At 42.4% G+C, this 12,645-nt stretch overlaps 2 protein-coding genes across 17 annotated transcripts in view; one reads left to right on the top strand and one right to left on the bottom strand.

Annotated features, from left to right (window-relative positions):
• Positions 1-11,566, bottom strand: part of LOC123499624 (selenium-binding protein 2-like) — a 132,612-nt gene extending 121,046 nt beyond the window's left edge. The window contains exon 1 of the mRNA XM_045247945.1: positions 10,776-11,566. The gene's annotated coding sequence lies outside the window, so the exon portion shown is untranslated. The remainder of the gene's footprint in view (positions 1-10,775) is intronic.
• The window catches only part of LOC123499623 (paired amphipathic helix protein Sin3a-like), a 94,127-nt gene that overhangs the window by 2,109 nt on the left and 79,373 nt on the right, over positions 1-12,645 (top strand). For 12 of the 16 annotated variants that reach the window (XM_045247916.1, XM_045247923.1, XM_045247919.1 and 9 more), the window contains exon 2: positions 12,623-12,645. This exon is cut by the window's right edge and continues 322 nt beyond it. The exons of 2 other annotated variants lie outside the window; for them this stretch is intronic. In XM_045247916.1, the coding sequence (XP_045103851.1) occupies positions 12,640-12,645 (6 nt within the window). In that variant the 5' untranslated portion in view covers positions 12,623-12,639. Of the gene's footprint in view, positions 1-1,523; positions 1,688-11,699; positions 12,095-12,622 lie in introns of those variants that run through there. 2 more of the 16 variants (XM_045247917.1, XM_045247918.1) reach the window with 2 other exon arrangements.

The following is a 12,645-nucleotide window of genomic DNA, read 5'->3' on the forward strand; positions in this document are numbered from 1 at the left end:
AGATAAGAGTGAGAAAGAAGTCAGTATTACTATAGTGCATAAATACTCTCATTTTATCGTGCTTTGGGTTGCCCAATGTTCATGCTTAGAAATCAGTTTTAACGAGTAGAGTCGGATGGGAATATTAATTTTTATAGAATTACTTAATTGTGTTTTATCTTATGGGTTTCTGGTCATTATGTGAAAATATATAACATGCTGTTATTTTTGCTACTACCTTTATCGTCATTCTTGACCAAGGGAATGGGCGAAGGATTGCGAGTGGTGGTTATAGTTTGTTTGAACGTTTTCTCGTGACGTTTTATGAATAATGCCCATTGTTAATATGGATGGTCATGAAAGAGCTTGAACGAGGTTAAAGAAAGCTATCCTTTGACAGAAACTTGCACTTATATCTTAGTGAATACAGTGCTTGTCCGGAGAAACTCGTGGAGGAGAATTTATTATTGTGATGTGTTAGATTGCTGTATATAAGTAGTGTAAATTAGGTTTATATGGGGGCCAATATTCTCGCAGTTTTGCTGGTTGAAATTATTTGTTTATTAAAATGTTTTCATGAAAAAGCAAGTTGAAATTTTGTTTCCTTCATATCAGTCCGTGGCTGTCTTCTAATGAAATGCTAAGTATTAAGTAGTAGCTATTATGATTGTGTTATGTGTAATCTCATAATTTTGGTCACCATAACGTTTGGAATAGGACTGTATTTGATTACATAGAAATGCTTAGTGACATCCTAAAAATGTAAACGTCTGCGTCTACCTTCGATGATTATTTATTCATTATTTATGTTTATTTGATATTTACTCAAGTTATGATATATATATATATATATATATATATATATATATATATATATATATAGAGAGAGAGAGAGAGAGAGAGAGAGAGAGAGACACCTATTTGGTGCAGCTAAACACGAACCTGGGCGAGGCACTTACTGTTTTGACCGCCTCACCTGCATCTCATTGATTTGCCCGCCGGCCGATAGCAAGCAAAGAGTAGCCGTGGCCAAGGAGAAAGGTTGATAGCAGCATATGGCGAGCAACCCCACCAGCCAGTCAGCTAGCCAACAGCCACCTAGCCAGTATAAACAAACTGGGAATTCTACTCCCTCCCCCCTCTTCTCCACCGATCATCCTCATCTTCCTCCTCCAACACGATGATCTGCCCCTCCTGTAGTGTAGCCTCAAAAAGCGGGAGACCCCATTGTGGTGCATAGATGTGTGATCTATCTTGCCTGGCTAGTTGGCGGATGAGTAAGCTAACTAGGCCAAGGTGTAAAATATATTACCAAGCATCTTGTAGACACACCCCCGAACGTTATCGCTGGCATAGATGGTTTTCACTAATTTATCAATCCCCCGTTAAAATATTGAATGGAATGGTGTCTTAGCTAGAGTAAAGGAAGTGAATGTGCAAGAAAATGACTTTCACCCATAAGTTAAGTTACGAGACCGATTGAAAAAGAGCACATGCAGTCTAGGGAAAGTTGTATTGTAAGCGTACGACGGCGGAGTTGCCGGTTAGTTGTTTTGGGTAGATACACACGCAGCAGCAGCACCCCCAGCGCCAGCCAGCCAGGCTGAGCCAGCCAACAGTGAGCAGTCCCTTGTGTGTGCACTGGTGGCTCGGATGTGCTGACGTGACGCGTGGCAGAAGATACCGTCATCATGTCCAGTATAAGCACGTACGGGAGTCATTCTATAGATATTGATTGACGAGACGTGGGAGTGTGGTGGTGGTGGTAGTAGTGGGTGGGTGGACGTTCATCTAACCCCTGCAAACCTGGCCTTCCGTACGTAGCTGGTGGTGGTGGTGGCGGCGGCTGGGCTGGTGTCTTCCGCGCCTAACACCGCCCCATCAGTTTGTTGCTGCACCGCACGCTCGCAAGTTATCATGGAAGGTGGCCGCAGGATGGGCTTTTTTTTATATGTATTTTTCTTTACTTTCTTTCTTTCTTTCTTTATTTTAAATGGTATGTAGAGTTTTTAAGACGGAAATCCTGTGTGGTGGGAAGTGGCGAGTATAAGGACTGGTAATGTTATTCTTTCATCGATAAACAATAAGACGTGGTTACAGTGGCGCTGAGCTTGGGGAGAGGAAACACTGGTGTCGTTTGATCTTATTTTTGTTTGGAGTTATCGGAGGTGAGGTTTTTGCTTGAAATGTTACCCCTCTATTGGTAATTTTTTTTTACCCATTACGTACAATGCTATGTGAAGCATCAGTTTTTAATATTGCCACGTAATGACGCTGCGGGAGATCCCCGGGCCAGTGAGAATTAAACATGAAATTATGCATACTGTTCTCGCCTTGCTCAGTATGTAAAGTTGCAGTGTATAATATGACTTAACCTGGCCTTGTAGTGATCATTACATTAGACTTATTACGACTTACCTACCGCAGTTCCTCTGATCACACCCAAGACTGCACCGGCATTGGCCCCTTTCCGTCTCACACCGGCAGGGCTTCTTTCAGGACGAGATGACCGATTGTGACCAGAGGTTTGGAATACTTCAATGACACTAACCATGGTAAAGTTGAAATTTATAGTGATTGCTTGGAGTTTATGGCGTGAGTGTAATTACGATTCAGAAGTCTCTCAAATGATTGTCATGGGCCGCTTGTGTGTGTTTGTGTGTGTGATGAAATAAGATTCAGCCTTTATATTGCAACTGCAGCTGTAATAGGGAATTAATTACAGTATTAATTTTCTTCACGAGAATAAATTTACCTTGAACATTGCTACCAAACTTCTTGAGGTCACTGACACAGGTTGCTGTATCTCAGTGTGCCTGCTTAATGGAGTGAGACAAGTGGGAAGGTGATGGGCAGCACCCGTAAGTGGTCACGGCATGCCCACATCGCTTTACCCTTTCCCCACCTCCGTGTTGTGTGCGAAGTTAGGTTGTCAAGATGGGAGTGTTTTTCAGTGTGATGATTACCCGTATGTTTCAGACTTACCCACAGTGTTTAATTAAAAGTCACATTGAAATTGCAAGGATTTTCTCGGGCTTCAGTGTTTTGATGAAGTATACCGGTGTTGAAGGTGACGCTGGTTCCTGCACGATTATAGTGTTGGCCTGCTTGTAGTAACATCATGGTAATTAATTACTACAACTACGACTTAGTTAATAGTTGTTGTTATTGTTATTCTGGATATATTATTATTGTTATTCTAATGAAGACCAGTATATAACGGGGTGGTTGCATGCCGTGGTTATATACACAAACTTAACGAGGCGGGACGTTATGCTATTTTTCACACGTATTACTTGAGCAGTCTGGTGATATGGTAGGAGGAATCAGCTTGTTCCACCCCTCTACACCCATGGTATTTAAAAAACAACGAGAAGAGGTCGGGATTTACTTACCTATGTATTTTTTATTCCTACAATGCAACGAGGCTTTTAGGAAAGATCTCAGTCTGATTGTAGATGACATTGATAACTGGTGTATGAGCGATTGTGCTGTTTATATTCTCCTTAGACCGGGAGTGTGTAATGTGCGTTGGCGGGATGAGGGGACATTATGCTGCCAACTTCACACTGTGCAGAATGACCGAGATTTGCACCGTTCATTGATTACCTCCGAATAAAGTCTTGGGAGGAATTTTATAGGAAATATGTTACCGTAAAAGAGAGCCTTCCAAGGGACACAGTACAGTATGGGTTATGTGAGAATAGAAAACCCATTGCCAGGGACGCCTCGTAAAAATAATAAGAAAAAAATAGATATATGGCGTCATGTAAACAATTGCGTATCATCAGTGTCGTGTTGAGATCCATAGCAAGGACAGGGGGGAATAGAGAGACAGACGACAGCGATAAAGGTTTCATCGGTACTGGTAGTGTGATAGAAGTATTACGGACGGAAAGGAAAAAGGCTGGTGTTAATCGCATTGACGGGAGTGATCAACGGGCAGACAGAAAGACAGGCAGGAAGGCAAGGGATGGGTTGACAGTTCTTCACTATCCACCGGTCACCAGCTTCTCTATGCACTGAGCCACACCCGAGGATACTGGTTGTTCAATTACTATGTCTTGCTGGTCATTGTTTACTTTGATGTGAGTTTGAAGGGGTTCTAAGTAAACTAGGTTGCTGGTGTCCTTAGGTGTGTGTTTGTACTGCTGCAGCTGTCTCATTTGTTCTGAGGTGGCGGATATCATTGTAGTAAAAACAAAATATAATAAATAAATGAGAAATAATGATTTACTCAGTTAAACTTGTAGTTGCTGTTGTTTATCCCTAATTGTCGACGTTATAAGGACTGTGTGTGTGTGTGTGTGTGTGTGTGTGTGTGTGTGTGTGTGTGTGTGTGTGTGTGTGTGTGTGTGATTCACCTCCGTCGTCTGCTGGTCACCCAGCCAGTCCTCCCCATTACGGAGCGAGCTCAGAGCTCATAGACCGATCTTCGGGTAGGACTGAGACCACATAACACACTCCACACACCGGGAAAGCGAGGCCACAACCCCTCGACTTACATCCCGTACCTATTTACTGCTAGGTGAACAGGGGCCACACATTAAGAGACTTTTCCATTTGCCTCGCCGCTTACCGGGATTCGAACCCGGCCCTCTCGATTGTGAGTCGAGCGAGTGTGTGTGTGTAGTGGGCAAGTTGAGGGGAAGTAAGAATATTTACTATCTTTGACTATTTTGCATTGCATCACTGTCCATCGTGTGTGAGAGAGAGAGAGAGAGAACGAAGTTGTGCATATTATGTAATCAGCTTAGTCACTGCAAGGTTGTGGATGTCCTGTTTTTCTTATTGTGTATCTGGCTGTTTAAAAAAAGTACAAGAGCAGCACTCATTTAAATTGTTATATTGTCGAAATTTTTTGGCAACGTCGTCTTGTTTATTGTAGCGGGGGTAAAAAAAGCCTGTTCAACCACTACAGTGTTTTGACGTGGCTAGAAGGTGACGGTAGAGAAAACTTTAAGATGACTTTCCTCATCACATAAGGCCTGCAAGAGAGAGAGAGAGAGAGAGAATGTGCCCATCTCGCAACCACCATTAAGGGAAGGGTGTGTGTGTGTGTGTGTGTGTGTGTGTGTGTGTGTGTGTGTGTGTCTGTCTGTCTGTCTGTCTGTCTGTCTGTCTGTCTGTCTCTCTCTCTCTCTCCCCCCCCTCCCGGTGTCCGTCCGTCCGTCCGGCCACCACTGTCAGTAGGGACCCGCCCAGATCCAACCCCTTTAAGGCACACAGGACGTACGGTCGACCACATTCCCTGTGATCAGTTTCCTGTACTGCCTATATCGCCGCCCCTGCAGGTTCGTGGTGGTTGGTGGTGCGGTGTCCCTTCTTGACTTTGCAAAATCACTTCTCTCTGGCACACCTGTCTTGTTTATGGTGGTGGCGGTTTTTTTTTTTTTTTTTTTTTTTTTCCTCCCAGAAGGTAGGGCTCACGAGGATTGCTAAGTATGTGGCGCGCGCGCGCGTGTGTGTGTGTGTGTGTGTGTGTGTGTGTGTGTGTGTGTGAAGAAGGGGGAATAGGAAGTTAGGTTTGTTTATTAGTTGCTTTTTTTGTAGCGCGATGCATTAATATCAAAATGCTTACGCGTACCACCACCACCACCACCGTGACACGTGTAGCCCATCTCAACACTGGGTACCCAGGCCATTAAAGTGGTAGCGTTCTGAGGCACACGAAGGAGCAACCTCGTTAGGGCTTAACTTTCAATCCGAAGTCGGGAAGGAGAGAAGTACAGTATTGTACCTCCGCCCACCTACCTCACCTCGCCTTATCTCACTCCGTCCCTCCCATCTCTCTCTCTCTCTCTCTCTCTCTCTCTCTCTCTCTCTCTCTCTCTCTCTCTCTCTCTCTCTCTCTCTCTCTCTCTCCTCAAGCAAGTCGTGTCCAATAGTATAAATAACTGAGCGAGAATAAATTGGAAAGGTATGCAGGCTTGGTGGTGGTGGTGGCAGCGATGATGTGTTTGCTAGTGTTAATTTCTTCGGAGTCGGAAAGGGGTCAGTGTGTGGTGTGCGAGGGAGGGAGACTAGAGTGAGGCTGAGCACGTGGCAGTTGGCGGTGAGATGTTGTACAGAAGAGTATTAGTGTCACGAACATACTCAACATACTGACAGACACCTTCTCTTGACTTATGGTTTGTTGGTTTTATTAGCCGTTGTGTATTATTATTTTATTTTGTTTTTCTTTGCTTTATATTCATTCCGATTTTCATGATTCAGCGTGATAGTTGTGTCGGATTCATACTAACTTTCTTCACTTACATCCCCCACCGTTGTCACGTATGTATTTCCAGTAGGGTTTAATAAAAACCTGTTGTAAAGATCTGACACTTAGTCTCTCTCTCTCTCTCTCTCTCTCTCTCTCTCTCTCTCTCTCTCTCTCTCTCTCTCTCTCTCTCACTTAGTCATTGAGAAATTTGCATAAACACTCAGGGAACACGTCAAAGTAAGTCAGACGGATACCTCAAGGCTTAATATTTAACTTGTGATCCGGAAAACAGAAGAACGTAACGTAGCTACTTACTACAGTTGAGATAAGAGTTATAGTAGTGGTAGGTCAATAGTAAGACTTGGAAGAATGACTGCTAACTATTTGTTGAATATCACGTGGGGTTTGGCTGTGTGTGTGTGTGTGTGTAATGTGCGACGGTAACGAGAGTAATGGTTATTTCTGTATGGCGGGTGTCGGGGACGAACCAGCTAGTGAGGTAAGCGCCGGGGGTTGACACACACACACACACACACCGTTGGCATGCAACGCTTTACAGATTCTCGTTGCTGGTCGTTTGGCTCGCACCCATACCGTATGTAGTAGTGGGCGGAGAGAGAGAGAGAGAGAGAGAGAGAGAGAGTGCCCAGGAACACTACCACCTCAGTAACCATAGATATATTACCCCAGAGATATAGTTATTCTTTTACTTGCACTTCCCACGTGTTGCTGCTGCGATGCGAGTCTTGCGATGGGTCTTGAATCATCGAAAGAATGGTGCGAACGGAAAGACGCTTCGTTTACAAGCATTGTAGAGGAAGAAGGATGGAGAGAGTGGGGGGGGGTTGGGGTGTAGAGCGAGAATCAGTTGGTTAGTTGGATTGCCGGCGTGTGAGAAAATGATAGAATCGTAGAAGTGTGGTGGTGGTAAAGTAAGGAGGGTGGGGCGGAACTAGGGTGATGATGTTGGGGTTTTGATAGCGTGGCGAGGGAAAAACAATGGGTGAGGAGCGGTAGTGTGTGTGTGTGTGTGTGTGTTAAGGGAGGATGATGTGCAGAACAAAACAATACTTTACACGAGGCGTGTGTCTGTATGTGTAAAAGATTCTTCCTTCCTTCCTTCCGATACCGCCACCATGAAAGCTTTTCCTTTCCCTTTGGCGATGTTTGATTCGTGCTCGCTCTACACACACACACACACACACACACACACACACACACACACACACACACACACACACACACACACACACACACACACCATGTGCTTGTTTCTCTATTTGTATTGTGTGTGTGTGTGTGTGTGAGAGAGAGAGAGAGAGAGAGAGAGAGAGAGAGATATTAGCAAAGCTGGACACCATTGCACATTCGATACATATAACAGGTGAGACGAATGAAGTGGCTTAAAGCAAGCCATGTATAGTAGCGTGAATCTTGTCGGTGGTTCCTGCCGTTCATACTGATGGTGTCATAAGTCATTGTTCAGGTCTTTAATGGAGAGCAGTGACAGTGTGTAGATGTATTATTCACTGGCAGTGTTGGACTTGGCTTTTCTTCCTTTCTTAATTACCGCTATTTGGTATGGTTGAGGATATGTTCTCAGCATCTCATGGGGGAATTGATGAATAGCGGGCTTCCGGGAGTGTTCACCCAGGGTTATGGGAAACGAGTAATCCTTGAGAATACTGAGGCCTTGAGAGTGGCAGTGCCGGGTTAACGCAAGGTGGTGTATGCACTCACGTTACTTTTTCAAGTTTGTCTGCTTAAACCTTCACACCCGTCCCTCCACATCTCTCAACACTGGGTTTTGTCATCCCGTTGTCACTCCTGTATGTCACAAGGGAAGAAAGGCTAGTGAAGGATTGATCCAAATACAAAGTTGACAATGGCACAAGTATGTATAATAGTTTGCACTGGAAAAAGAAATTATGCCAGTTTCAAATTGAGAGTAATTTTTTTTTCTCAAGTTGAATAGCTTTTTTGAGAACATAGCTAGTGCAATTTATGTCAGTATTAACTGATAAATGGTGTTTAGTGTTTTTGTAGTGTGATGTGTACCTGCCTCAACATATTACTCATCATGTGGCCCGTACGTGCCCACACTCATGCAACTTATGGTAGCTACTTGTGCTAACTTAAACTGCTGATATTTCGATTTTTCTTAGTATTTGCATTAATTATATATATATATATATATATATATATATATATATATATATATATATATATATATATATATATATATATATATATATATATATATATATATATATATATATATATATATATATATATATATATATATATATATATATATATATATATATATATATATATATATATATATATATATATATATATATATATATATATATATATATATATATATATATATATATATATATATATATATATATATATATATATATATATATATATATATATATATATATATATATATATATATATATATATATATATACATACATACATACATACGTATGCATACACTGATTAGTACCCACACACTTAATCAGTCTGACAATGAGCTTGTTTCCAAGATTTCATGAATGGTGAGAACACGATTGCGTAAGTAATTCTGTTAAGAGAGTGTGTGTGTGTGTGTGTGTGTCTGTCTGTCTGTCTGTCTGTCTCTCTGTCTGTCTCTCTCTCTCTCTCTCTCTCTCTCTCTCTCTCTCTCTCTCTCTCTCTCTCTCTCTCTCTCTCTCTCTCTCCCTCTCCCCTTCCTTCCAACATACTTACCTACGTACTGATTGTGTTCTTATCATTAATAAAATCTTGGAAACAAGCTAATTGTCAGACTGATTAAGTGTGTGGGTGCTCATCAAACAGTAGTTTTTACGTTTTAGATCAATAACGTTCATATATTATTACCCAGTGGGTTTTCAAAGTCAAACCTTGCTGAGAAAATGTTGAGAGAGAGAGAGAGAGAAAACTCAGTTGAACAAGTTGTAAGCACATGGAAAAAATATACTGTCTGGCGTTAGTCAAGGGAGCGTTGCCATAGTGATAGGAGTAACTGTCTCTGTGTGTGTGTGTGTGTGTGTGTGTTTTCCGACAGAATGTTCTAAAATTCTTCTTTACAAATGGTGTACGGTTGGTACACCGATTTCTACTCGCACATACATCGCAAGGAATCTCCATTTTGTACTCCTTACTTTGAACAGAGAATTATTAATTCGAACATTTTTGTCAATTCCTTACCAATATTTATGGTGGAGGAGTGTGGGCTAACGCCTTAGGATTTTACTTAATATTATACAATACTTTATTCCTTATTACGGTATATTCATAGCATATTTTAATGAAATAATGATACAATATTGACCATGCTCGTTTGTACAAGACTGCCAAGCCAGTCTTCAGCACATGAGTATGGCCAAACCTTCCTTTTGAAGGTTTTCGTCGTACTATACATGTGGGTGGGACGAGGCCAGTGGTAAGAACCTGGCGAGACTTGGGTTGTGATAAGTCTAGTAGTAATTCTTAAAGTAAAAGCAATCACGGCGACAATTAAACAGATGGAAGGGAATATTCAGGTGGAGAAACTGGCTTGGCATGAGGCAACCAGGCAGCGCGGGCGTGACATAATGGGTGGGGGTGGGTGGCAGTGGCCGGTCGCCGCTCCCTGCTTGACACATCCCGCACCGCATCGTCAGTCGACCCCAGAACTGCACACCTATACCTTTGTGCACAATATGACTTCACTGACGATGCCCATATATATATATATATATATATATATATATATATATATATATATATATATATATATATATATATATTTATTTATTTATTTATTTATTTATTTATTTATTTGTGTGTGTGTGTATGGAATCACATGTGACTTTTCAACTTACGGCGCAATATCTCCCCGTCCAAGCCCCCTTCCTCCCACTCCCCTATGCCTTGACTTCCCGCCGTCCGGTGTGTGTGGTGGGAGTGCCGCTCACTCTCATACTCCCTTCCCTCCGCCTCACACAGCCCTTGCGCGTGGTGTTACAAAGGTAGCTACAGCCTGCTGGCGTTAGCGCGTAAGAAGGAAGAAAAAAAAAAACACGCTTCTTGTCCCAAGGTTTTGTGCGTATATTACGAAGCCAACAAACACCATCGTTCTTCGTTATCAGTACCTCGTATCGGTGATGCCGAGGTGGTTACGAACCAGCATTCACCTTCGCCTTGAGCTTGGAAAACCTTTACAGCCAAGTTGGTATTTCCGAATTAGTTCATAGCCTGGGAGGGGGTTACACTGTCACTGGATTGCGGATGAGATGTGTCTATTGGTGCCAGTTTAGTTTCGTAGACTTATCGCATTGCGCCTTAATCGTATATATGTTAATTGGCTTCTCTCTAGGGCCTCGCACGTAACCGATAGCGGCGCAGATCGTGATAACCTATGAGAGGCGAGATGGGCCACTGCGAGGGCCGAGGACAAAGCTCATTTTTGGGGGCGGGGGCTGGCTTGATATGCAGACTGTGTTGTGCAGATGGGATCGGCATTTAGTCTTATGACATCCACAGTTTGTGCAGATATAATTAGAAACCCGTATAATTAGTAATATTTACGTACGAAGCGTGTTTATGTCAGTCAGAGGATTCACCAAGACCACTCCCGTTGCGTCTTGTATTAGTCTGGCAGCGCAGTTCCGTTGCTTCATCGAACCTCGCGCCACTAAAACCACAGGTGTCGTACGGCATTTTGATAGGTTGATTTATTGCACGCCACATAGCTTTTCTATACTTCACTATGTCGTTTTCAAACTACAAGCCACCTATTTTTCTGCACTCAGTGATACAATAAAATAGTATAGTGGATAGTGCTCGCAACAGCTGTACGAGTAGCAGCTATTCACTCCTACGTCTGATCTGGCAGGTTGAGTCGTGCTGCTGCTGCCTTGTTGGTGCAGTGAGGTGCCACTTGCTATTAAAACGAGTTAAGTATTACCCACTTCAGGTCATGCTGGTATTGGTTCTGCACCTGGCTCATCTTGTAATGAATATATTTTTAAGTGTAAAGAGTTGTTCTCGAGCTTTCTTCAGTGATTATTAGTACATTGTTTATTGCTGGACAATCCCATTCTTGAACTTGTAGTTGGTTGTCAGAACGTCTGGGGACGAGAGCTGCGGCATGTGGGGCCCGAGAAGGGCTTGGGACGGGCTACATTATTGTTGTGATGGCGGAGGATCGGTAGTGAGAGTGGCTGGGGACGAGAGCGCGCCACTACCTCTGTCTTGGCGACAGCCCGGATCGCCTCCGAACGTTTTCCATAACATTCGTCTGGGTTTCGTCAGGATGCATTTCGTCTGGTCTTCTCGATGTGTGTGTAGATGACTAATTTTGGTTTCATGAATTTTATTCAGAAGACTGTTTAGGATGAGGAATATTATACACATGAATATTTATTTGCAAGTCGTTTATGGAAATCTGATGTGTTACAGATACGATCAACTCTTTTTGGTAATGTCTCAGTAGGCTGTTGTATTTGCAGGCAGGAGTGCAAAGAGCGGCGAGCGCCCTTGAATCCTCCGCCTTCCTGTGCAGATGGGTGGCGCTGCGAAAGGCGAATTTTATTGAACTTATACGCTTCAAAATTGATATAACAGTGTGAAAGGCAGATAAAGATTCACTTATGAATCTAACCTGCGTCCCACCCAAGTGCAGTGATGGAAGCTTATTTGGTCGGCGTTATGTTGCGGGTGAAGGGCCAGTGACTGCAACATTGACCCTCCGGCAGCAATCCCTCGCCTATATCGGCCTCACCTTGTTGCCTCGAAATAGTGTTGTTTGAATGCTGGATAAACTTCAGATATTCATGAATATGTGTTATACTATTAGTATGCATTCGTGGGGAGGAAAAGTGATCAGTTGCCAGTGTTATTTTTGTTCAGGTAAGTCATATTTAACCTTCGTTTGACATCTATGGCGGCGCGGTAAATTTAAAATGAATCGTGACATTACATCAGTCATCTTTATTATCGTAGTATTTACTGCAAATCAGTCCTCCATCATTACTTTAGCTGTTTTTTTCCTAGGATGATTACGTTGTATTTATCTTGTAGCTTTTTGCATCGCCAACGTCAAAATTACGTTGAGGATAGCAATACAACTTGAAATATATATTGTGTTCTTTACCGTTTATCTTGCAACATATTTAAGTGTTATCGTGTGCAGTGTTTGTTTAGATGTATGTTCCCAAACGATTTAATGTCTTATTTTGGTTTCTTATAGGATGATTTAGTGGAGATTATTGGGGTTTTTAAGTTTTAATTATAGAAGTATTACTTTGCGAAAATTCAACACTATCTAGTAGGAGAAAACACCCGTAAGAAGCTGATTATTCATGCTTGTTGTAAGAGATGTGTTAGAGAATACAAGTTTTGGTGATAACGTGTATAACATTTTATTTTAACTTTCAGGTGTAATGTAGTGCGTGATGAAC

This window comes from Portunus trituberculatus, chromosome 50 (genome assembly GCF_017591435.1).
Source record: "Portunus trituberculatus isolate SZX2019 chromosome 50, ASM1759143v1, whole genome shotgun sequence".
Classification (NCBI taxonomy): Eukaryota; Metazoa; Arthropoda; class Malacostraca; order Decapoda; family Portunidae; genus Portunus; species Portunus trituberculatus.